Source organism: Elephas maximus, chromosome 21 (assembly GCF_024166365.1).
Source record: "Elephas maximus indicus isolate mEleMax1 chromosome 21, mEleMax1 primary haplotype, whole genome shotgun sequence".
Taxonomy (NCBI): Eukaryota; Metazoa; Chordata; class Mammalia; order Proboscidea; family Elephantidae; genus Elephas; species Elephas maximus.
In genome coordinates this window covers 53,994,086-54,016,607 of record NC_064839.1, presented here as the reverse complement: position 1 = coordinate 54,016,607, position 22,522 = coordinate 53,994,086, and the positions used below count along the sequence as shown (strand labels likewise).

Genomic DNA, 22,522 nt, shown 5'->3' with positions numbered 1-22,522 from the left:
GACGGACCGCCAGGCCGGTGTCGGCAGGAGCGCCCCGATGACGTAAGCGCGGCGCCGCCGCCGCCGTGACGCGCAGGTCGGACCCGGCCGGGCCAGTACTGGACGGGGGGCTGGCGGCGGCAGCGGGCCCGGCCCCCGGGATGGCGATGTTCCGCAGCCTAGTGGCCTCGGCTCAGCAGCGGCAGCCGCCGGCCGGGCCCGCAGGTGGCGACAGCGGCCTGGAGGCTCAGTACAGCTGCCCCATCTGTCTGGAGGTCTACCACCGGCCGGTGGCCATCGGCAGCTGCGGCCACACGTGAGTGTGCCCGACCTCGGGGAGGTGTCGGTTGGCGCCCGGCCCGGGGCACCGAGGCCTGGCAGAGCCCGTCGCACGGAGCTCTCGTGGGGAGCTGGGCGCGCGGGGGACTCGGAGCGCTTCGGGGGCTCGGGGCTTCCCTGCGCAGCGCCACTCCTGCCCTTGGGCATTTTCATCTTCAGCCCGGCCTCCTGCTCGCCAGCCCCAGGCGCTCGACTCGGCAGCCGCCTGGGCACACGGGGACGAGCTGCAGCCCAGCCGGGACTTGGGGGTGGGGCGCGGAGGGGACCGCCCGGGTACCAGAAGGCTGTACCGCACCAATGCGCCAGTCGCCTTTCACTCGGTCCACCCCGTGGAGACTGGGGCGGCTGTTATAAATAAATGACTTGTGGCTTTTGCTGTTAACTCGTTTTCAGGACCACCGCCTGCTTCTCTTGACTACCAGAGAGTGAAGTTCCCTAAAGTTAGGAGAGGGATTTGTTTGGAGTCTGGTGCTGTTTTGTTTCAAAGGAGTACTTGGGTCACACTGAGCAGCCAGCAGGCACCTTACCGCGGTTTCCAGCTGAGCCAGGGGTGTTTCAGGAACAGAACTTGAGGACGTGACTTTGCTCCCAGCCAGGAGCTGTGCTCCACTCAGAGCCAAGATAAGATTCCCTATTCCAGGGCCTCTCCCAGTGGCTGAATCATAGAGCTCTTGAGAGAAAGAGGAGCCTTGGTGGTGCAATGGTTAAAAGATTGGCTGCTAACCAAAACGATAGTAGTTGGAATCCACCACCTGCTCCTTGGAAACCCTATGGGGCAGTTCTACTCTGTCCTGTAGGGTTGCTATGAGTTGGAATGGACTCCACTGCAAGGGGTTGAGAGAAGCAGCAGAGTGGGGAGGAGAGAGAGCAGGAAGGCTTGGGCAGTAGGTGGCCTGCTGAGGGCTTTTCCAAGGGGGTGGGGTTGGCCAGGTACGCCCAGGCTGATAGGAGGCCCTAGAAGATTGCAAACAAAGGCAGCTGACTTCTGAGGCTGCACATACAAAGAGGGAGCAGGAGCTGCTGCTGGCAGTGGGTGTGTGCCTGCGAGTCACTGTCAGGATCAAGAGCCAGCTTGCACGTCCCTTCCCTCGGTGTCAGGCTGCACCGGCACCTGCCCACACCTTGAGAACATGGGTGTCGACTAATCTCATGAGGAGGCTGCTTCCCATCTTTCAAGCTGTGATGAGGTAGCAGGGGTCGCCTTGGAGCAGAACTTGTTTCTCGTGGACTTGTACTAGTGGGTATTTGAAGGAGTGTTCTCCATCCACTAGTCCACTGTTGAGAGCTCTGTCAGGCTAGTCCTGGTCCTAGTTTTGGAAAGCCTTTGCTCTGTAGGCTTCAGTTGGTGTGACTGAGTTAAAGAAGCCCCTTTGATACCAACACCTTCACCCTGATCTCGGCCTTGAGTATACAATGTCTTGGCGTGCACAAATCGGTCTTGCCTCTTCCTCTTCCTCTTCCTCAAACGAGTCTTCTCTTAAGATGTGGTTTTCGTAGCACAGGATGCAGAACCACATGCTAAGCCTCTGTTCCTGTTGACTGCCCTTGGTGCTTTTCCAGGCAGAAGTTGACAGTGCTCTTCCTAGTCTTGTTGCTAGCCCCACTGGAGCCTGTTCTGTAGCTAGCCTGGACGAGACTCTTCTCCCACCCCTTCCTGCTGGCTGTGTTTCCCTGGCTGTTATCTCAGCCTCCTATTTTCTCTAAACTATGTCCTTTGTTGCTGATGGACGTACACAGACAGGCACAGAAGGTTTAAAGACTCACACATTTACTTCAGAATGTGTTCTCGTGATCTGGCTGTTTCCCCTCAGTGAACTGCCCAACTCTAAGTGGTTTCTTTCCACCAAGTCATTGTCATAGTGTCAGTAGCCCTGTCTGGGGGCAAACGCCCCTGGCTCCACTGGCAGACAGAAGGTGCTCGGGTTGGGGGAGGGGTCCCGAGTCTGAGCTTGTAGGCAGGAGGCTGCACTCTGCGAAGGTGCTCCAGGAACTCCCTGGGCCCCGGGGCCTGTCACCCATGGGCAGACACCTAGGCGGTGATCCAGAAGGGAGCCCTCTGATGGACCCTCCCCAAGATGTCAGCCTGGAGACGTCAGGCTGCTAACAAGCGAGTGTGTGCGGAGGGGCGGCCAGGGCTGAGCGCCCATCCTCCCTCAGGTTCTGTGGGGAATGCCTCCAGCCGTGCCTCCAGGTGCCATCCCCTCTCTGCCCACTCTGCCGCCTGCCCTTTGACCCCAAGAAGGTGGACAAGGCCGCCCACGTGGAGAAGCAGCTCTCATCCTACAAGGCGCCCTGCCGCGGCTGCAACAAGAAGGTACCCATCCCTGCCCCCACGCCTGGGCCTTCCTGGGGGCTGAGTCGGTCTGTGCCCCAGAAGAGGACGGGGTGCAGGGCTGCTTTCCTTCCTGTTGAGCAATGTCTGTGCTTCTGCATGGGCTCCCTGCACAGCACACACTTCCTGCCGTGGTCACGGGAGGAGAGGAGGGCCTGTTGGGTGCAGCCCTGCCTGCGTCTGCCTGGTTCCTGGAGGGTCCCCGCATGTCGTGTTCCGGTCCCAACAGTCATCCCCCCATGTGGCATATGAGTGTGGAGCCTGCCCTGTGCCCCACCATGGCCACAATCACCCCAGCTGGTCCTTCTGTTTCAGCGACCGTGAGCAGAGCAAGCAGCTGTGTATTCACTTTGTGGTTCCACATATGGCTTTGTCACCTCTCTAGTTAGTGCCCCACCAGCTGATCACATGTGACGCTCCCCCGTCCTTTGTCCTGAAGGCCCTGCAGGTGGCGGGGAGGCAAGCAGACGGTGTCTGGTGCAGCCTCAGCCCACCAGATGCTCCTGGGGGGACAGAAGCAGTGGAGCCTCTGGGGTCACTCACAGAGCCACCCCACCCGGCAGCAGTATTTCCCGTCTGCAGTCTGGGTCTTCCCTGGCAAATGCTGTCTTCATGCTGACACCAGGCTGGGCAGGCGCCGCAGCATCCGCTACTGGGAGAGCTGGTGATGGCGGTGCTAGAGCCCCTTCTTGAGCAGTTGCATCTGGGCCGGGAGGAGGGCTTCACCAGCCGCTGTCTGTGCTCACACGGTGTCACTCTCCTGCCCCTTTACTCCCCCACTCAGGTTGTGAAAGACCTTTCCATCCTAGCCTCTTGGTGTATGTTGGACATGGAGCTGTGTGGCGTCTACTCCCTTGGGAGGCCTGGCTGTGGCCGCCTCCTCCTTCCACTCCTTAATGTAAATGACACAGAGGTGTACCTTGGTGCCACCTCCAGGCCAGTTTCTGCCCTTGAGTAGACGCCCCATGGGGCTTGGGCTACAGCTGTGCTGTGTTTTCACACTTCTGCTCTGCCATCAGAAGACTCCCAACTGTCTGAGGGGAGGTTGTCCCCGGTCCCATCAGGAAAGGTGCCCCTCACTGGAACGCCCCTCAAAAGTCCTCCCACGTGAGGTCCCTGGCGGCAGTGGGGCAGTTGTGGCCCAGAGAGGCCGGGCAGTGACAGCCACTCAGTGCAGAACAAAGCCCCCATCCCCCTTGTCCCATCCTGTCCTGCACCTCCACTGATGGGTGCTGCATGGGGCCCAGTGAGTAGAAAGCAGAGGGGAATGGGCTCTATCTTGTGGGCTGCTCCTCCTCTGGGCACCACCCCCTACCCTGGCTGACCAAGCCCGGGGCTAGCAGCCTTCTCACCCCCTCCTGTGCCCTAGGTGGCCCTGGCAAAGATGCGAGTGCACGTCTCGTCCTGTGTGAAGGTCCAGGAGCAGATGGCCAACTGCCCCAAGTTTGTCCCTGTGGTGCCCACATCCCAGCCCATCCCCAGGTAGGTGGCCGCCCGCTCTGGAGCAAAAATCAGGGCCCTGGCTGGCCTGGTTTCCACTTTATCTGTGGGAGCACATGTCTGAGTTCCTGAGCTGACCAGACACCAGGATGCCCACTCTGTCACTGTGGGATGCTGCCCTGGGGAGTGAGGCTCCTCCCCCAGGGATAGGACAAGGGGGCCTAGGCAGGCTGCGCCTCAGTGCCCCTTAGGTGGAAAGGGTCCCTGAGCAGGTACAAGCCAGTGCCTGACACAGGTTGGTGGTGACAGCTGCACGCAGTGGTGTTGTTGGGGTGGGGACAGGAGCCTGGGCTTCCCAGCAGGAGCGGCCTGGCTCCAGAGCCCCAGTGCAGAGTGAGGGGGGCGGCTTCCAGCCTTCAGGCTCTGGGCTCTGTGTCTGCTGCAGTGACAAATGCAGCCACTAGGCGGCACCCATGTGCCCGGAGCCTAGGAAGGTAGACAGGTTGTTCTCCAGGCTCTGGTGTTTGGAGTGAGGGGGCACCTGGAGGACACAGCTCCTGCAGGGGGCCACTCAGCTCTACCAGACCCCAGGGCCATCAGCCACGGCTCACTCCCCTCCCACCCTGCCCCCAGCAACATTCCCAACAGGTCCACCTTCACCTGCCCGTACTGCGGTGCCCGCAACCTAGACCAGCAGGAGCTGGTGAAGCACTGTGTGGAGAACCACCGCAGCGACCCCAACCGCGTGGTGAGCCCCTCTGCTACCCCATCAGTCACCTAGTGGGTCACAAAGTTCCTCCCTTCTCCATTTGAGGTCACTGCTGGGCAGAGCCTCCCTCCCTGCCCGAAGGCCCCACACATGCTGTGGGCACTTGGAACGTGGACGTCAGGGGCGGGGGGTGGGTGCTTCTGTAAGGCCAGGCTGTGCTTGCCAGACACTGCACCGCAAGGCCCACCTGCCCACTCCCCTACCCCCTTCCTGTGCCCCTTCACGCCGAGGTCCTCTGTCCAGGTCTGCCCCATCTGCTCGGCGATGCCCTGGGGGGACCCCAGCTATAAGAGCGCCAACTTCCTGCAGCATCTCCTCCACCGACACAAGTTCTCCTACGACACCTTCGTGGTGGGTATCGCCTTGTCCCTGGCAGAGCGAGCAGCTGACAGACTCAGCCCTGACTCCTCCTCCCCGGCCCTGCACTCCCACCCTTCCTCTCATACCTCCTCTCCCTTGTGCCCCCTCCCTCCCCCTTGTGCCCCCATAGCTCCTCCCCACTTGCACCCTGTTCCCTCTCAGAGTCCTCTCTCGTGCTCTGAACCAGCCTTAGGGCCCCAAGCATCCCAAGAAAGTTGGAAACACACAGCATTCATGGAATGGCCCGCGGGTTGGGCTTTGAGGGGTGCTAAGTCCAAGTGGGAAATCCTGGTGGCGTAGTGATTAAGTGCTACAGCTGCTAACCAAGAGGTCGGCAGTTCAAATCCACCAGGTGCTCCTTGGAAACCCTATGGGGCAGTTCTAATGTGTTCTATGGGGTTGCTATGAGTCGGAATCGACTCGATGGCAGCGGGGGTTTGAAGTCCAAGTGGGAAGCCCTGGTGGCACAGTGGTTAAGAGCTCAGCTGTTAACCAAAAGGTTGGCAATTCGAATCCACCAGCCACTCTTTGGAAATGCTGTGGGCCAGTTCTACTCTGTGCTGTAGGGTCACTATGGGTCAGAATCGACTCCACAGGCAAGGGTTTTATTTTTAAAGTCCAAGTGGCCACCAGAGGGAGCCTGGGCGGCTGGGACCAGCACAGGTGTCTGTGGTACTTGGACCCCAGGCAGCTTCCCCAGTGAGCAGCGGTCCCCGTATCCCATTTAGCCCTGCCAGGGGGCCTTGTCACAACCACATTTGCTTCGCAATTCCTTCCCCTTGGAAAGACAGAACAGTGGAGTGCCCATGGGCTTTTCTGGGAGAGGTGGCCATAGGGCCCCCCCGAGGAGGCACCCCTGCTCCACACAGGGGAGGGGACAGGGCCTTTGAGGGTGAAGAGAGTTAGAGGGACCATGTCACCTTCGTCCCACTCTCCTGCCTTCGAAGAGCTGGGGTAGGACTAGCCCCAGCCCTAAGCACACCCCTCAAGCCTCACGGCTATGCCCCACCCCCACGTTAATCCTAAGGCAGGAGACTGGATATGGTAGAGCTGGTCTGACTGGGGGTGACTGAACAGAGGGGTGACACCTCCTGTCTTCCAGGACTACAGCATCGATGAGGAAGCTGCCTTCCAGGCTGCCCTGGCCCTGTCTCTCTCAGAGAACTGAAGGCCCAGCTCCCTCCCCACCATGAGGTCAGCCACTCACCCTGCGCCTGAGGTCCAGCTCCTTCCCCAGCTCCTGAGTGGGCGTGCTGCTGTGAGCCAGGTGGAGACTCCATAAGGCATGAGGAGGCCGGCTGGCCGAGCTGCAGAGGCAGGAGAGCAGGCACCCCTCACCTCCCTGCAGCATAGCTTAGGTCTGAGAGGCTTTGCAACCGAGCGGGTGCCCTCGAGGTGTGGCCAGGCAGGGCAGCCTGTGACCCTGGAGCAGGTAGCATTGTTCGAAGCCATGAGGACTCTGTGCACCCAAGGCCCTGCTGCTAAGTGGAGAGGGGGTCAGGGCAGAGCTGCTGAAGACCCCTGCTGCACCCTGCCGTCCTGGCCCACCCCGCCTTCACCTGCTCATTTGGTACTGGCTTTTGTGATACCTAGGAATTCTGGCGTTTTTCTATATTATCCAGCGTGAGAGTCTTTTCACATTTTATAGAGCAAAGAAAACGCAGTTACTCTTCATATTGCAATATCCGTGTTTGACTAGGAATAATAGTATTTTTATGAAACATTTACAAGATTATATTTTTTAAAAAAAACAATGAAAAATAACCATTGTGTGGGATTGGAGGAGGGGGAGATCGAGCAGGAGCAAAAGCCAGCGGGGCCGGGGGCTCCACTCTTGCATGTGTGATGTGGTGGTGGCAGCTCCACGGGTCAGGTTCTGTCAGTTTCTCTCTCAATAGTGACCAGGAAGAAACCCCAGGCCCCAGCCCACTTGCTGGTGGCTGCTGGGGTCTGCAGACAGGGCAGGGTCTCCCAGAGAAACAGAATGGCCTGGCCCGGGGTCCTGGCTTGGCAGAGGTGGGAAGGTGCCCCATGGCTCCCTGTCCCTGCCCTGCCCCAGGCCAGAGGGGCAGAGTGCAGGAGGCTGGGGCCAGAAAACATGTTTTATGGCATAAGTTATTGCTGTCTCTTAAAAAAAACTTAAATAAAATGTTTCAGAGAATCTATAGCCAAACTTGATCAGTGGTTTCATTCTACCAATATTAAAACCAAGGGCTCATTTGGGGTCACCAGACTGAGAAGTGTAAGAGGGCCATCCCTTCTGTCCTCAGATGTCCCCTGACAGTACACCCTGCTTGTTGCTTCCCTCTGTGGCTGGCACCTGCCCACCAGGAGGCCATGGGGTGGCTCTTCCCTAGCAAGTCCACACAGGGCCCCTCTTGGCGCTAGAGGTGTCTCCACTGGCGGTGCTTACTGCTTGGCCACAACCCTGGCCTGGTCTGCCCTCCAGGGCCTAGCCAGGGGGCCTTCGCCTGACAGGGCTAACTTGTTGGCTGGTGATGCAAAGGAGGGGCCCCGGAGTGTGCCCGGAGTACTCACCAGAGCCCATTTGGGCAGGTCTGCACTCAACTGGCATCATCCCCACCTGCCACCTGCAGGGCCCTGTGTTCCACTGTCACCCCCTCTGCAGGTGCAGGGCACCTTTGAGGTGTTCACCTCCACTCAGAGTCACTGAGAAGTGAGCAGCAGCCAAAGGGTCCCCTGAGACCACAACCAGACCAGCTCCCAAGAAGCTGGCCAGAGAGCTTACTGTGGGCTCTTGGGCCAATGCTCAGAGCTCTCGGCGCTCGCCAGCAGTGGCAGGGTGGATACAACAGGAGACTGCAGGGAGCCCACTGCAGAGGCCAGATCTGACCCCGCCCCATGTTGGGCGGGGCACAGGCCAGGTCACAGGCCTAAGTCCAGTATATTCAGTTGAGGCCCACAGGCCCTCTGGACATGGGGACACCGTCTGCCCTGTGCCACTCCAGCTGACATGGGGGCACCCAAGTGCAAGTTATGGGTCCCACAGCATCCCCCCTCCCCCCTCCCCCACCTCTGAGTACCCCAAGAGCCAGGGGCCTTGCTTCTCTGAGATCAGCAGCTTCTTGAAGGAGTGTTAGCACTCCCCAAGCAAAGTGAGCATTAAGAGGTTAAGGAGGTGATCCTGCAGGCCAAGGCTGGTGGTCACGGTGGGAAGGTGGTAGGAAGGACAATGAGGCTGGCCCAGGTGTTTGTTATCTTCCAGGGCTTCAAACCGATTCTGATTTGATCCCCTTCCAATAATTTGCATTTCCACCCCAGATACACTGAATCAGAATCTACAGTTTATCAAGATCCCCAGCTGATTCTTATATGTAATAAATTTTGAAACCCACTGGTCTAGTGGTTCCCAGAATTGGTCCCTAACCAGCAGCATTGGCATCGCCTGGGAACTTGTTAGAAATGCAAATTCTCAGTAGGGGTTTGAACCTGAACAAACGGGTTTGAAGCTCTGGAGAGGACAGGGAGAAAACCCTGGGAGGCCAGGGAATGGGGTGAATGGCAGGAGGCAGGCACGTGCTCTCTGAAATCCACATGCATGACCGTAGGGTGCGCACTGGCAGGCCAGTGGAGGGTTGACAATGAGGGGTCAGCAATGGGTAGTGTGGCAGTGGGGTGCGTGGCTGTGGGGCACGTGGCTGTAGGGTGTGTGGCTGTGGGGTGCTGGCAGTGGGGTGTATGGCTGTGGGGGGCCAACCATGGGGTGCACAGCAGTGGGGGGAGCCCAACTGTGGGTTGCACAGCCGTGAAGGGCCTGGCCACAGGGTGCTGGCTGTGGGGTGTGCAACAGTGAGATGCATGCCAGTAGGGTGCCTGGCCATGGCCCAAGTCAGATAAGTGCATTCTGCCATCCAGGCATCCACCTGTCAAGAAGAGTCTGGAGGTCTGGGTCCAGGTCCCAATTCTACCCTTAGTAATCTCTCAGAGCCTTGCTCTTCTCATCTGCAAAACAGGGATTATACTCTCCCAGTTACTCACACCTGGTAACTGTAGGAACATAAGACATTGGTGTGGCATGCCCTCCCCATCGTTCTTCTCTAGTCACCACCATCTCTACCATATCCACCCCCACCCCAAACCCACAGCTGGCAAAGAGCACCTTGCTGGCGGCCGTGGGGGACCTGGGCACGCCAGGGAGACCGACCTGCCACCCAGCTGTAGACAAGCCCCGTAGCTGCTCCCAGGGCTGCTAGACCACTGTCTGCCTCTGAAGGTAGGAAATGACCTTATTGTAGGGACCCAGACCCACCTCCACCCGGCTCTTTATTTTGAGAACAAATCTCAAGGACCCAGAAGCAGGGGAAGGGTTTGCCCAGGGTCACAGACATGGGTTGTTGCAAATGGTTCACCATCTTTCATCCAACTTTCCTGGAGTCCATGTGCCTCCTCGAGATTTCGGAATTCCAGGCTGTCTGGGCAAATCGTAACGCCGCTGGGGCCCTCACCCCACCCAGAAAGGGCCACTCTCCCCAGGCCGCCTGTCCCCCGGGATCTACCCCCGGTCACCCCTGGTCAGGCTGGGTCAGTTTAGATCAATTCCAGCACTGACATTCTCAGAAAGACAGAGGGCTGTAAGTGGCCAGAGTGAGGGTGCTTGGTGGACTAGTTCCTGCCTTCGCTACGCCCTGTGTAGACTAGATTCCTAGATTATAAAATAGAAGTGCTGGACTCAGTGCCGTGCGGCTTCGAAGTCCGCCCTTCAATCCGCAGCGCGTGGGTGCTCCAGGCCGAAGGGTCGGTGTGGGATGCCACGCCACGCCGCGCGCAGCCAAAGAGTCTAGTGGGGAGGGCACCGGCGTCCACGTGGCCCTGTGCCCCTCCCCCGCGTCCGAGCACCTGTCCCGGGCGTGGCGCCGCGGCCCCGCCCACGCCCGCGCCGGGCCCTGGTTGGAGGAGGCAGCGCGCTATGCTAATAGGCATGGCCCTTCCCGCCCCTGCACGCGCCGGCCCCGCCCTTTTTCTCGGCCCCGCCCCCCCGCGCCGGGCTCTTGTTGGTGGAGCCGGCGCTCTATGCTAATACATAGACCCTGCCCACTTCGGTCCCGCCCCCGGCCCTGCCTGCAGGCCCCCCACCGCCCGCGCCCAGCGCTAGTTGGAGGAGCCGGCGCGCTATGCTAATAAGCCTGACCCCATCCGCACCTGACTCTGCGCGGGCCGGGTCCGCTGGCGTCCGGACGGACGGACGGACTAGTGGGGACCGCGTCCTGGCCCCGCCGCCCGGGAGGAGAAGATGCCGCGCTCCTTCCTGGTGAAAACCCACTCCAGCCACAGGATTCCCAACTATGGCCAGCTGGAGACCCAGAGAGGTAGGGGTAGGGCCCGGGAGCGGGGGACACCAGTCTCTAGCCCCAGGTGGGAGGATAGGATAGGGCCTCGCCAGTTCAGCAGAGACGAGGGGCCCTCCTGGGCGGAGACCTGGGGGCTGGAAGTAGGTAAGGTGGCCCCCAGGGCACCAGCTGGCTTCATCGCACTCAGCCAGCCTTGGCATAGGGAGGGGCCCTCTTTTGCCCACTTAGAGGAGCGTTTCTAGGCCCCCAAATCTTGGGGCCTTTTCCTTGCGGATGGGGCACACCTGTCCCCACCACTGCAGTCCAGCTAAAGGGACCCCAGAGTCCTCTTCCTGGTGCGCCAGGTTTGGGAGGGGTCCTGGGGATGATGGGGAAGAAGACAGAGGACCACCTGGGATCTGGCCCATCGAGGGCTCCCCCAGAGCTTCTGGCTTGAGTTGGTGGGCAAAGGAGATGGGAAGAGGGGCCCATGGGTTCTCTCAGTTGAGAAGGCTTGTCTGGCCCCTATTCAGCTGGGGAGGGACCCCCAATGCCTCCTCATTCCTCTCGGTCACTTCCTCCTCTCCTGGGGAAGCCCTATCTCTCACTGGTAGTTGCTTGTGCAGGGCAGGGGCTGAGATCCAGCCCACTGAGACTCCTGCTCGGTGGGCAGAGAAAATGAAGTGAATGTGACTGTCCACTCAGCCCCCTCCCTGCTGGACAGGGACACAGGAGGCCTGTGACAACCAGGAAGATGGACTCTCTGTTCTCTCAAAGAGCTGAGGCACAGAGGGATCAGAGGGGGCCCCACCTAGCTCAGCAGCTTCTTTGGACCAGGACCCACTTGGGGACCACAGGTGGCCCTGAGAGGGAGCAAAGGAAGGAAGGGCACTAACCAATGCTCCAGGGAGGCCCTTATCCTGTGAGCCTAGAGCAGAGGCCCACTCCCAGGGCAGGAACTCAGCCAAGGCTGCCACCAGGGGGCGACTTCTAGGGCTGTGCCTTTTCAAATGAAATCAATATAACCAGCCTCAACCAGCAATTTTCTAGGATAAAATAGAACAGAAACTATCAGTGTCTCGCCTATGATCAAGTGTGTGTGTGTACACACACAGTATGAACTTGAAGTTTCATGGGTCATAGTTTAAAAACCATTGCTTAGGGTCTGGTCGTACAGTGCACCCCACCTTGCCATGTCAGGTATAGACCCATGCTGTGTGCCAGGTCGAGCATGCATTTGTAGGGGGAGGGTCTGCTCTTTGCACCCAAGCACTTCACACCCTTTCTAGTGCTCTCTGCTCCCCTTCTCCCTCGCTGTGGCTCCAGCTGCCTGGCTTTCCACTTTCTGCCAGGATGCTCCCCCAGAATAGACTTCAGATGCTAGGGCTTGGGGTCCCCCACTCTGTCCTTTAAATAAGGGCCTCTTTAGGGCTGCCCAGGGAACCCTTTGAAGCCAGAGGGTCCTGAAAAGTCTCTTATCCCAGGAATCTGAGCTGCAGAATGAATTTAAAAACAAGCAAAACCAAATGGATATGGGAGAAAGCCATTAAAAAGTACTACCCCTGGAATGAGTCTGAATCCTCCTCCCACCCCCCATGGCCATCTCCCCATCCTGCCTTCTGGAGCCGGCCCCTGGCCCTGCAGTCTTGGCTGGGCCGAGGATGCATGGGGCAGGAATGGGGGCACTCCTCAGAGATAAGCAGCAACTTCCTCCCAGCCACTGAAGCTTGAGAGACAGAGACCTTTCCCCTGTGGAAAGGCCCCTGAGGAAAGGTCTGGAATGGGAAGCTCCTAGGTGCCCCTGTGCCTGTCTCAGAGCCCCTGGGCCTTCGTCTCAACCTGTCATCACCACCACCACCCCTTCTGGGAGGACAGAGCTGATGTGCTGACTTTTATAACTGGGAGGATGAGAGTGGGAGAGATTAAGGGCAGGAGATAGTGGGGGTGATGCACCTTCCTTCACCTTTGTGAGATGGGACAGTGGCTGGGCAGAAGGGCAGTCCACCACCCATGTAGCCTCACCACCTCAGCACCCTTCTTCCCCAGCCCCTGCCTTTCTGTGCTGGCTCTGGAGGCCTGGTGTTGGGTGCCACTCTCCTGCCTGGGCTGGGGGAGCCAGAAGGGAACCCACTCAGGAAGACAATTTGCTGGAGTAAAAGGTTTCTTTGTGCTGGTTGGGCTAGGGTGAAAGGTCCACAGGCTTTGACTAAGGACACTGGGTTGGTGAGAAGGGAACCCAGAGGAGGAAAGGGGAACAGGAAGAAAAACATAGAGGGGGAAGAGCTAGCAAAGAGGAAATAATAAGAGACAGAGAAGGGGGAGAAGATCATGTGAGAGACGAGGAGAGAAGAGAGCAGGGGAGGGGAAGGGAGGGAAGAAGTGGGGCGAATTCAGACTTGTCCTTGGTCAACAGTTTGGATCTGGTGGCTAGGCTGTAGCTGCCTGACAGGTGAAACTGAGCCTCCTGGGCTCACCTGGGAGGCCAGGGGTTGCAAAGCTGCTGCTCTGCACTGTCCCCATCCTGCACTGGAGTCCCACTGCCCAGCTCTCTGAGACCAAGGCCTCTCCTTCCCCAGAGAAGGCGGTTGCTACCTGAGCCTCCAAGGAAACCTTAGCCCAAGGTTGCCTTTGGGCTCCCAGGAATCCGTTCACACCTCGAAGGGGGTGAGTCTGACCCCTGAGCATTGCAGGAGGGTCTTGAATAGCGTTCCTTCAAGCTTCATAACCCAGTCACACTCAAAGGTGCAGCCTGTAGCTGGAGACCAGTAAAAAACTCCAACTTGTGGCGACCCCGTATATGTCAGAGTAGAACCGTGTGCCGTACAGTTTTCAATGGCTGATTTTTCAGAAGTAGATTACCAGGCCTTTCTTTCAAGGTGCCTCTGGATAGATAAGAATCACCAGCTTTTCAGTTAGCAGCACAGTGCGTTAACAGTTTGCACGGATCCCCTGCCCTGTTCCTCGGAATGTCCTTTAAACCTTCAAATTCAATACAGGAAACTATTTATGGACCACCCACCATGTGTGCAGCTCTGTGCTTGGCCGTGGGGGTGACGATAAAGGACAAGTCTCTACAGTATGTACTCTAGGGTCTCAGAGCACACAGAGCGAAGGGAGTGAGAGCTGGGGACTTGCATACGTAACACTCACCGTCATATGTCACACCTGCCACCTCCTCTCTTAGCCTTTCTGTTTTGTTTTAACAGCTTTATTGAAATATAATTCACATACCATCCAATTCCTTTGTTATCAGTGTACAACACAGTGGTCTTTAGTATATTCACAGACTCGTGGAACCATCACCACTGTCTAATTCCAAAACATTTTCATTACCCCCAAATGGAAACCCCGCACCCATTAGTAGTCACCTCCCACTCAAGCCCCTGGCAACCACTCGTCTACTTACCACTCGTCTACTTACCACTCGTCTACTTACCACTCGTCTACTTACCACTCGTCTACTTACCACTCGTCTACTTACCACTCGTCTACTTACCACTCGTCTACTTACCACTCGTCTACTTACCACTCGTCTACTTACCACTCGTCTACTTACCACTCGTCTACTTACCACTCGTCTACTTACCACTCGTCTACTTACCACTCGTCTACTTACCACTCGTCTACTTACCACTCGTCTACTTACCACTCGTCTACTTACCACTCGTCTACTTACCACTCGTCTACTTACCACTCGTCTACTTACCACTCGTCTACTTACCACTCGTCTACTTACCACTCGTCTACTTACCACTCGTCTACTTACCACTCGTCTACTTACCACTCGTCTACTTACCACTCGTCTACTTACCACTCGTCTACTTACCACTCGTCTACTTACCACTCGTCTACTTACCACTCGTCTACTTACCACTCGTCTACTTACCACTCGTCTACTTACCACTCGTCTACTTACCACTCGTCTACTTACCACTCGTCTACTTACCACTCGTCTACTTACCACTCGTCTACTTACCACTCGTCTACTTCCTGTCTCTGGTTTTGCCTATTCTGGACATTTTATAGAAATGGAGTCATATACTGTTTGACCTTTTTTAATATGGCTCCTTTTGCTTAACACAGGATTTTTGAGGTTTATCCATGTCATCACATGTATCAGTGCTTCGTTCCTTTTTATGGCTGTATAATATTCCATTGTATGGATATACTATATATTTATCCATTTTCTGTTGACGGACATTTGAGTTGTTTTTACTTTTGGCCGGTGTGAATAGTGCTGCCGTGAACATTCACATATAAGTCTCTGTGTGAGTATGTTTTCATTCGTCTTGGGTAGATACCTAGGAGGGGAATTGCTGGGCCATATGGCAACTCTAAGTTTAACTTTTTGAGGAGCTGCCAGACTGTTTTCCAAAGTGGCTGCACCGTTTTACATTCCCACCAGCAGCGCTGGAGGGCTCTGATTTCTCCACCTCCTTGCCAAGGCTTGTTGTCTTCCATTTTTCTAATTATCCCCATCCTAGTGGCTGTGGCTGTGAAGTGGCATCTCATTGTGGTTTTGGTTTGCATTTTCCTGATGCCTAATGGTGTTGAGCATCTTTTCATGTGCTTGTTGGCCTTTTATATATCTTTTTTGGATAAATGTCTATTCCAGTCCTTTGTCTAATTGTATGAATTGTTTTTTCATTGTTGCATTGCAAGAATTCTTCATTTATTTGGGATGCAAGTCCCTGATCAGACCTATGATTTGCAAGTATTTTCTCTCATTCTGTGGGTTATTTTGAACCACAGATATAAAGTCTGACCAAAAAGCCCTTCACAGAGAAAGCAGAAAATTTACTCCAACCTGTATGGAATAAGAAATGGGTTGAGGGCTGGTTGCAGATTTGGGCCTGGGGAAATCCAGAATTCAGCTCTTACCCTCAGACTACCCCCATGTACTTGGGGCTGTCACCATTCTAATCTGGATTCACATGGAGTGTTCTGGCCCACAAATTCCCAACAGCTCTGAGGAAAGCCAAGTGCAGGAACAAGTTGTATTTTATCTAATAAAGCCAGTCTTGACCAACAGAGCATTGACAAGAAACCCCAACCCCACACAGCTGGGGGGGGTAGGGGGAGTGGGGCAGCCAAGGGGGCCCCCTAGTGGCAGAGAAGGGCTTCCCAGAGCATCCTCGAGTCACCCTCACAAGGCAAAACTGCAGGTGGGTGGGATGATAAGGGTAATTAGCTTCAAGTGGCTGTATCTTACTGGCCGGGCCCACTGCCAGGCCTCCTGACTAATGTCGCATTACAATGCTGACTCAGTGCAGTGCTTCCCACTCTGGAGGTGAGGCGGGGGCTAGTTGACAAGGGCAGCCCGGCCTGGGATGGTAGAGTGAGAGCCCCTGTGCCACTGTTTTGTCACAGATACGAGGGATCCGTGAGCTGTTTGTCTGTGTTTATAAAGAAGAACTGAGACTTACCCTCTAGACACCAGGCCTCTCTGTTCTAGATTTCTGCACACTACCTCCCTGCAGCAGGGCGTCCCCACGCTCAGTATCTGTTGTAATGCGGCCCTAACAGCGTGGTTCCTAGCTGCCCATGACACCGAGTTGTGCTCGTCTCTGAAGACGGGCTTGTGATGAGATGGAGGAATGGGAGCTGAGGGGGCAAAAGTTGGGGGAGGGGGTCTGTCTTCACTGTTCATTGTGCTCTCTCCTCCTCCCCCTCTAGAAGCCAATGGCTCCTGCTCCACCTGTAGGGGGCTGGTGGTGCCTCTCCTCCTCCCAGACAAGGAGGCCCCCTCCACACTCAGTGACACACCCCGGCCCCAGAACTGCACCCCTGTCATCTCCTGCCTCGCCTTGCCTCTAGCACGTGATGAGGAAGTGCGGGGGGCTTCGAGCCCCAGACCCCTGGAGGTCAGCCTATTGGACCCAGGGGCTGGCCGAGCCCCCAGCGCACCTCTCAGAGATAGCCTGAACCACCTCAACCTGCCCCCACTGCTGCTCCTGCACGCAAGGTGGCCTCCGATCCTGGGCCCAGGCGGGGGCAAATCTCCAGAAAAACTGTGTGGGACTGCAGGGACACCCCGGCCCCCAGGCTGCTTCGAGTGCCTTGACTGCCACCGGCCCTACCACACTGTGGCTGGCCTGGCCAGGCACCGGCAGCTGCACTGCGACCTGCAGCCACGGCGCTGCTTCAGCTGCAAGCACTGTGACAAGGAGTATGCCAGCCTGGGCGCCCTCAAGATGCACCTGCGCACCCACACGCTGCCCTGCGTCTGCGTGCTCTGTGGCAAGGCCTTCTCCAGGCCCTGGCTGCTGCAGGGCCACATCCGCACCCACACAGGTAGGGACCCCTCGGGCAGAGACCAAGCGGGTTGGGCTCCATGTGGGTAGGGTAGGGTGGGGGAGAAGCCCTCTGCACAGGGATTGGGGTTGGGGCGGGGGGAGGTGGGAAGTAAGGTAAGAAAAAGGGGAGGGCCATCACCAGACAAATGGAGAACAAAATGTGGTCCGTCCACATGATGGCATATCACTCAGGCATAAAAAGAAACGAAGTTCTGGCACATGCTACAGCATGGATGAAGCTTGGAAACATTATGCTGCGAAAAAGGAGCCAGTCACAAAAGGACAAGTACTGTCCACTTACATGCAATGTCTAGAACAGGCAAATGCTTAGAGACCAAAGTAGACCAGGGGTTACCAGGGGCTGAGGGAGGGAGGGATGCGGAGTGAAGGGGCACTGGGGGGTTACCAGGGGCTGAGGGAGGGAGGGATGCGGAGTGAAGGGGCACTGAGGGGTTACCAGGGGCTGAGGGAGGGAGGGATGCGGAGTGAAGGGGCACTGAGGGGTTACCAGGGGCTGAGGGAGGGAGGGATGCGGAGTGAAGGGGCACTGAGGGGTTACCAGGGGCTGAGGGAGGGAGGGATGCGGAGTGAAGGGGCACTGAGGGGTTACCAGGGGCTGAGGGAGGGAGGGATGCGGAGTGAAGGGGCACTGAGGGGTTACCAGGGGCTGAGGGAGGGAGGGATGCGGAGTGAAGGGGCACTGAGTTCGTTTGGAGGGGATGGGAAACTTTTGAAAATTAATAGTGATGACAGTTGCCCAACATAGCGAATGTCATTAATGTCACTGAATTGTACACTTTAAAAGGTTAAATGGCAAATTTTATGTTCTGTGTATTTTCCCAGGATAAAACTTAAGGCAAGGATAGGCCAGAGGGGAAGGAGGGAGTTGTAGGAACAATGGAGGGAGAGGTCATGTCCAGCTCTGCCTCTCGGGAGCCCAGGAGTCTGTTTTTGGTATTCTGGGCTGTTCAGAACTCCTGAGCAGTGGAGTCAGGAGGGAGATAGAGCTGAGGTGGGCGAGGCCTGGGTCACTTGGCCTGGTGAGGGGCAGGGAGAGCCGCTGGGACTTCACTTGGAATCTTGGAGAGTGAGAAGGTAGCTAAGCGACTGCAGGAAATAAAGGAGACGAAGGAGGAAGGGAAGAGGGGAAAGAAGACCCAGAGACAGAGGAGAGGGAGAGAAGTCAGAGCTTGTTGCTGAAAGAGGCCTTGGAGGTTAGCCTTTTCTTCCGTAGATTGAAACCAAAGCCCACAGAGAACGCAGGGACACTCTGCCTGGGGGAGCTCGTAGCTGAGCCCATATCCACCTGACCTGGCCTGTTCAGCCACACCAGGCAGAGTTCAAGACGGGAAGACAGAAGTAGGTTCCAGGAGTAAGAATCGTGTCTTGCTTGTAAACCCAACAGTTGCAACATACGCTTTTTGCAATGGGAGGCTCCTGACCCCGAGGTCATGGCCCTGTGCCTGGCGTGCCCTGAGTCACCCCGGTGGAGGGGAAAGGCAGGTATGTTTGCAGAAGGAATCACCAGGTCCCAGAAATTGCCTCAGTTTTTCCTCCATACCTTGCTGAGGATGTCTTTGGATGCCCATTCTTTTTCCAAGGGTGCTACTCTCAAGCTCTGGTGCATCTGGGGTGCAGTTCTCTGGGAGTGGAGTGCCCAGGTTGCACCAGCCAGCAGGGATGTAGGTGCTCTGTGTCCCCTTGTGACTGCAGTCGAGCATCTATCAGGATTCTGTGGGATGCATGCTGGACAGAGGCCCCCCAGGTAGAGGACAGTGGCCTTGCCCTTGATCCTTGTTAGGGTCCTCCCGCTGACCACATCCCTACAACAGGAACTAGGAGCCCTGACTGAAGGCGCTTTGGAGGATACAACTAGCAAATTGTTTTCTTTTGGTGGCAAAAACATATGTAACACTATCACGATGTTTTGATTTTCATCAGTGGAGACCTTTTCTTCTTAGTCTATTCTTCAAAGTAAGGTAGCTGCTTGTTTTACTTCCACGACACTCAGGAGCATCCTTTGGCAAAAAAAAAAATTAATACAGCATTGCCAATTCAACATTTTTTACATGTATAATTCAGTGACAACTACTACATTCATCACCCATATCCACTGCCAAGTTTTCTATCACCGTTAACAGATACTCAATGCTTCCTCAACAAGGATGCCCCCTTCCTGGCCAGGGCTCTCTATTCTTTCCTAAATACCTGCTTCCTGGGCAGGTCTGTAGGGCTCTGCTCTTCCCTGCTTCGCCTTCACTGGTACAGCTTGAGGCTTTTCATGTCCCAGAGGGGAAGGAGGCCCCAGGAGAATCCAAGCAGACATGAGGTGGAAGAAATCAGCCATGAGGCAACCTCTGGTTCTCAGGGAGATTTTAGATACTGCAGAGTATACCCTACCCCAGCAGCTCTCCTCAGATGACTCGTGCTGCTTAGCCTCACCGCTTCCTCCTGGGGGTCTCAAAAGCTCCCCTCTTAGGGAAGGGCAGTGAAAGCCTCACAGGCTGTCAGTGAGCCTTTGGAATAGGGATAAAGAGGGGCTTTTAATTTATAAGAGGGGCCTGTAAACTGCCTCCTTTGCCATGAGACCGGAAGAACTGGATAGTGCCCAGCTACCATTACTGAACATTTTAATCAAAGATTCTATAGAAGAACCCTGATCAAAAGGGGGGAAATGCAAAACAATTTCAAATTCTTATGGAATCCAGACTTTCTGGAACCATGGAAGCTGGGTGAACTCCTGAAACTATTACCCTGAGATACTCTTTAAACCCAAAACCAAAAATATTCTCTGAAATCTTAAAACCAAACAATAGGAGATTGGAGCTCATGCACTGCTGGTGGGAATGTAGAATGGTACATCCACTATGGAAAATGATATGGCACCTCCTTACAAAGCTAGAAATAGAACTACCATACGATCCAGCAATCCCGCTCCTAGGAATATATCCTAGAGAAATAAGAGCTGTCACATGAATAGACATATGCACACCCATATTCATTGCAGTATGCAGTATTATTCACAACAGCAAAAAGAAGGAAACAACCTAAATGCCCATAAACAGATGAACAGATAAATTACAGTACATATACACAATGGAATCCTACACAACGATAAAGAACAATGATGAATCTGCAAAATATCTCATTACATAGGTGAATCTGGAGGGCATTATGCTGAGTGAAATATGTCAATCATAAAGGACAAATATTGTATGAGACCACTATTATAAAAACCCAAGAAAAGGTTTACACGCAGAAAAAAACAATCTTTGATGGTTACAAGAGTGGGGAGGGATGGGGAGGAAAATCACTAACTAGATAGTAGACAAGTGTTAACTTTGGTTTAGGGAAAGACAACACGTAATATAGGGGAAGTCAGCACAACTTGACCAAGGCAAAGTCACAGAAGCTTGCTAGACACATCCATACTCTTTGAGGGACCAAGTTACTGGGGCTGAGGGCTGGGACCATTATCTTGGGGGCACCTAGGTCAATTGGCATAATATAGTTCATAAAAAGAATGTCCTACATCCTACTTTGGTAAGTAGCATCTGGGGTCTTAAAAGCTGGCAAGTAGCCATCTAAGATACATCTATTGGTCCCATCCCATCCGGAGCAAAGATGAAGAAAACCAAAGACACAAGGAAAATACTAGTCCAAAGGACTTATGGATCACATGAACAAGATACTTCACCAGTCTGGACCCAGAAGAACTAGCTGGTGCCTGGCCACCACCATCCACCAGTCTAACCGAGATCACAATAGAGGGTTCCGGGCAGAGCTGGAGAAAAATGTAGAACAAGATTCAAATTCACAAAAAAAGGCCAGACTTACTGGTCTGATAGAGACTGGAGGAACCCCCTGAGACTATGGTCCTTGGACATCCTGCTAACTCAGAACTGAAGCCACTCCCAAAGCCCACTTTTCAGACAAAGATTAGACAGGCATATACTACAATAACACACGTGAGGAATGTGCTTCTTAGTTCAATCAAGTATATGAGACCAAATGGGCAACAGCTGCCCAAAGGCAAAGACGAGGAGGGAGGAAAGGAAAGGGGAACTGGGCAACTAGACAAGGGGAACCCAGAGTATAAAGGGTTCGGGAAGAGGGCTGACATGTTGCAGGGATTGTAACCAATATCACAAAACAATTTGTGTGTAAATTTTTGAATGAGAAATGAATTCGTGCTGTAAATGTTTACCTAAAGCACAATAAAATTAAAAAAAAAAAAGCTTTATTAGTAAAGAATGTCTGCCTTGAGCATTGTGCTCTTTTGAGATCTATCTACGTGGGACCAAATTGACAACAGCGACTTGAAAGATTAGATAGGAGCCTTAGAGGGCAGTGAGTTTATGTTAATGGGGGAAGAACAACTCAGAGAAGGAGGGTGAGAATGGTTGCACAACTCGAAGGATGTAATCAGTGTCACTAAGTTGTGTATATAGAAACTGTTGAATTGGTGTATGTTCTGCTGTGTATATTGTCAACAACAACAACAAAATGTATGAAAAAAAAGAGGGACCTGTGACTACTGGGTCTGCTTTCCCGGGCCTGCTCTGATAGGTCTGTCATTCACCACCACCTATCTCTCTCCCCAGGTGAGAAGCCCTACACCTGCTCACACTGCAGCAGGGCCTTCGCTGACCGCTCTAACCTCCGGGCACACCTGCAGACGCACTCAGATGTCAAGAGGTACCAGTGCAAGGGATGCGCCAAGACCTTCTCCCGTATGTCACTCCTGGCACGCCACGAAGAATCGGGCTGCTGCCCCGGCCCCTGAGTGCTGGCCAGTCAGCACTGGAGGGGAAAAGAGGACCGAGATGGGGGCCTAAGGCTGGTATCCTTCCCGGGAACACGTCACCTGGCACCCAGAGGAGCCTCGCATAGGGGTAGGACCTTGTCTCCCGTCTGCTGGCCCCTTTCCCACTGCCACCTCCCGCCTTCAGTCAGAGCCAGGAAGTCAGATGGCAGTGGCCTGCAGGCTGACCCCAGGCTGCCACCCAAAACCCCCACCCCACTCAGCCCAGGAGAGATGCCTCGTCTGCCTCCAAACAAGAATCACGTGTAGTTTGCACCTTGGTGTGGTTTTCAGTGAGGTCTCAACAGTTCAAGGCTCTGTGGGGAGATGATCACCAGCACTGGAAAGTTCTTCCTGCCTCTAAGCCAACGGGGTGTCTTTGGGGTTGTCTGGTGTGGAGTCCATCAGTAAGACATGGCCTGGGCTGGCCTCCACCCTGCCTCTTGTTGGGAGCTGGGACACACTGTCCCCTGTCAGCCTACACACACATACCTGCCCCTCCTCCACCTCACCGACCCTCCCTGAGATGGAGCAGGACACACGGAGCCAGAGAGTGGGGACAGGCCATGTCAGAGGAGCCCCGTCCCCGCCTGATCTGGGCCTTTGGAATATCACCTCGTGGAATCCTGGGCGCCACCAGCTTTGTTGCTCTGATGGTGTCCAAAGAGAACGTGGCCACTGGGTAATAAAGAGCTCCTCACTACTGCTGTCTGTCCTTGAAGTCCTTGGTCTTGCTTAAACTCCTATGTCGGTAGGAGGCCGACCCCCGAGGTGGCAGCATTCCAGGATAATGGGGCCTCTGGCCACAGAGCAGGGGACCAGAGTGGGGGCTATCAGAGGGGGAGAAGGCTGGGCATTGCAGTGAGGTAAAAGGGGGCTTCTGTGGAAGCGAGGCAGCAAGAAGGGGTGCAGAGC

The 22,522-nt window shown here is 55.3% G+C and overlaps 2 protein-coding genes across 2 annotated transcripts; both read left to right on the top strand.

The window, feature by feature from the left end:
* Nucleotides 1–43: 43 nt before the first annotated feature.
* RNF166 (ring finger protein 166) lies at nt 44–7,386 on the top strand. The gene is made up of 6 exons (XM_049863763.1): nt 44–295; nt 2,476–2,632; nt 4,020–4,132; nt 4,724–4,838; nt 5,103–5,210; nt 6,322–7,386. The coding sequence occupies exons 1-6, from the start codon at nt 141–143 to the stop codon at nt 6,385–6,387; spliced, it is 714 nt and encodes a 237-aa protein (XP_049719720.1). The 5' UTR covers nt 44–140; the 3' UTR covers nt 6,388–7,386.
* Nucleotides 7,387–10,346: 2,960 nt separating this feature from the next.
* On the top strand, nt 10,347–22,298 carry SNAI3 (snail family transcriptional repressor 3). The gene is made up of 3 exons (XM_049864130.1): nt 10,347–10,546; nt 16,184–16,801; nt 21,408–22,298. The coding sequence occupies exons 1-3, from the start codon at nt 10,471–10,473 to the stop codon at nt 21,587–21,589; spliced, it is 876 nt and encodes a 291-aa protein (XP_049720087.1). The 5' UTR covers nt 10,347–10,470; the 3' UTR covers nt 21,590–22,298.
* The last annotated feature ends 224 nt before the right edge of the window (nt 22,299–22,522 follow it).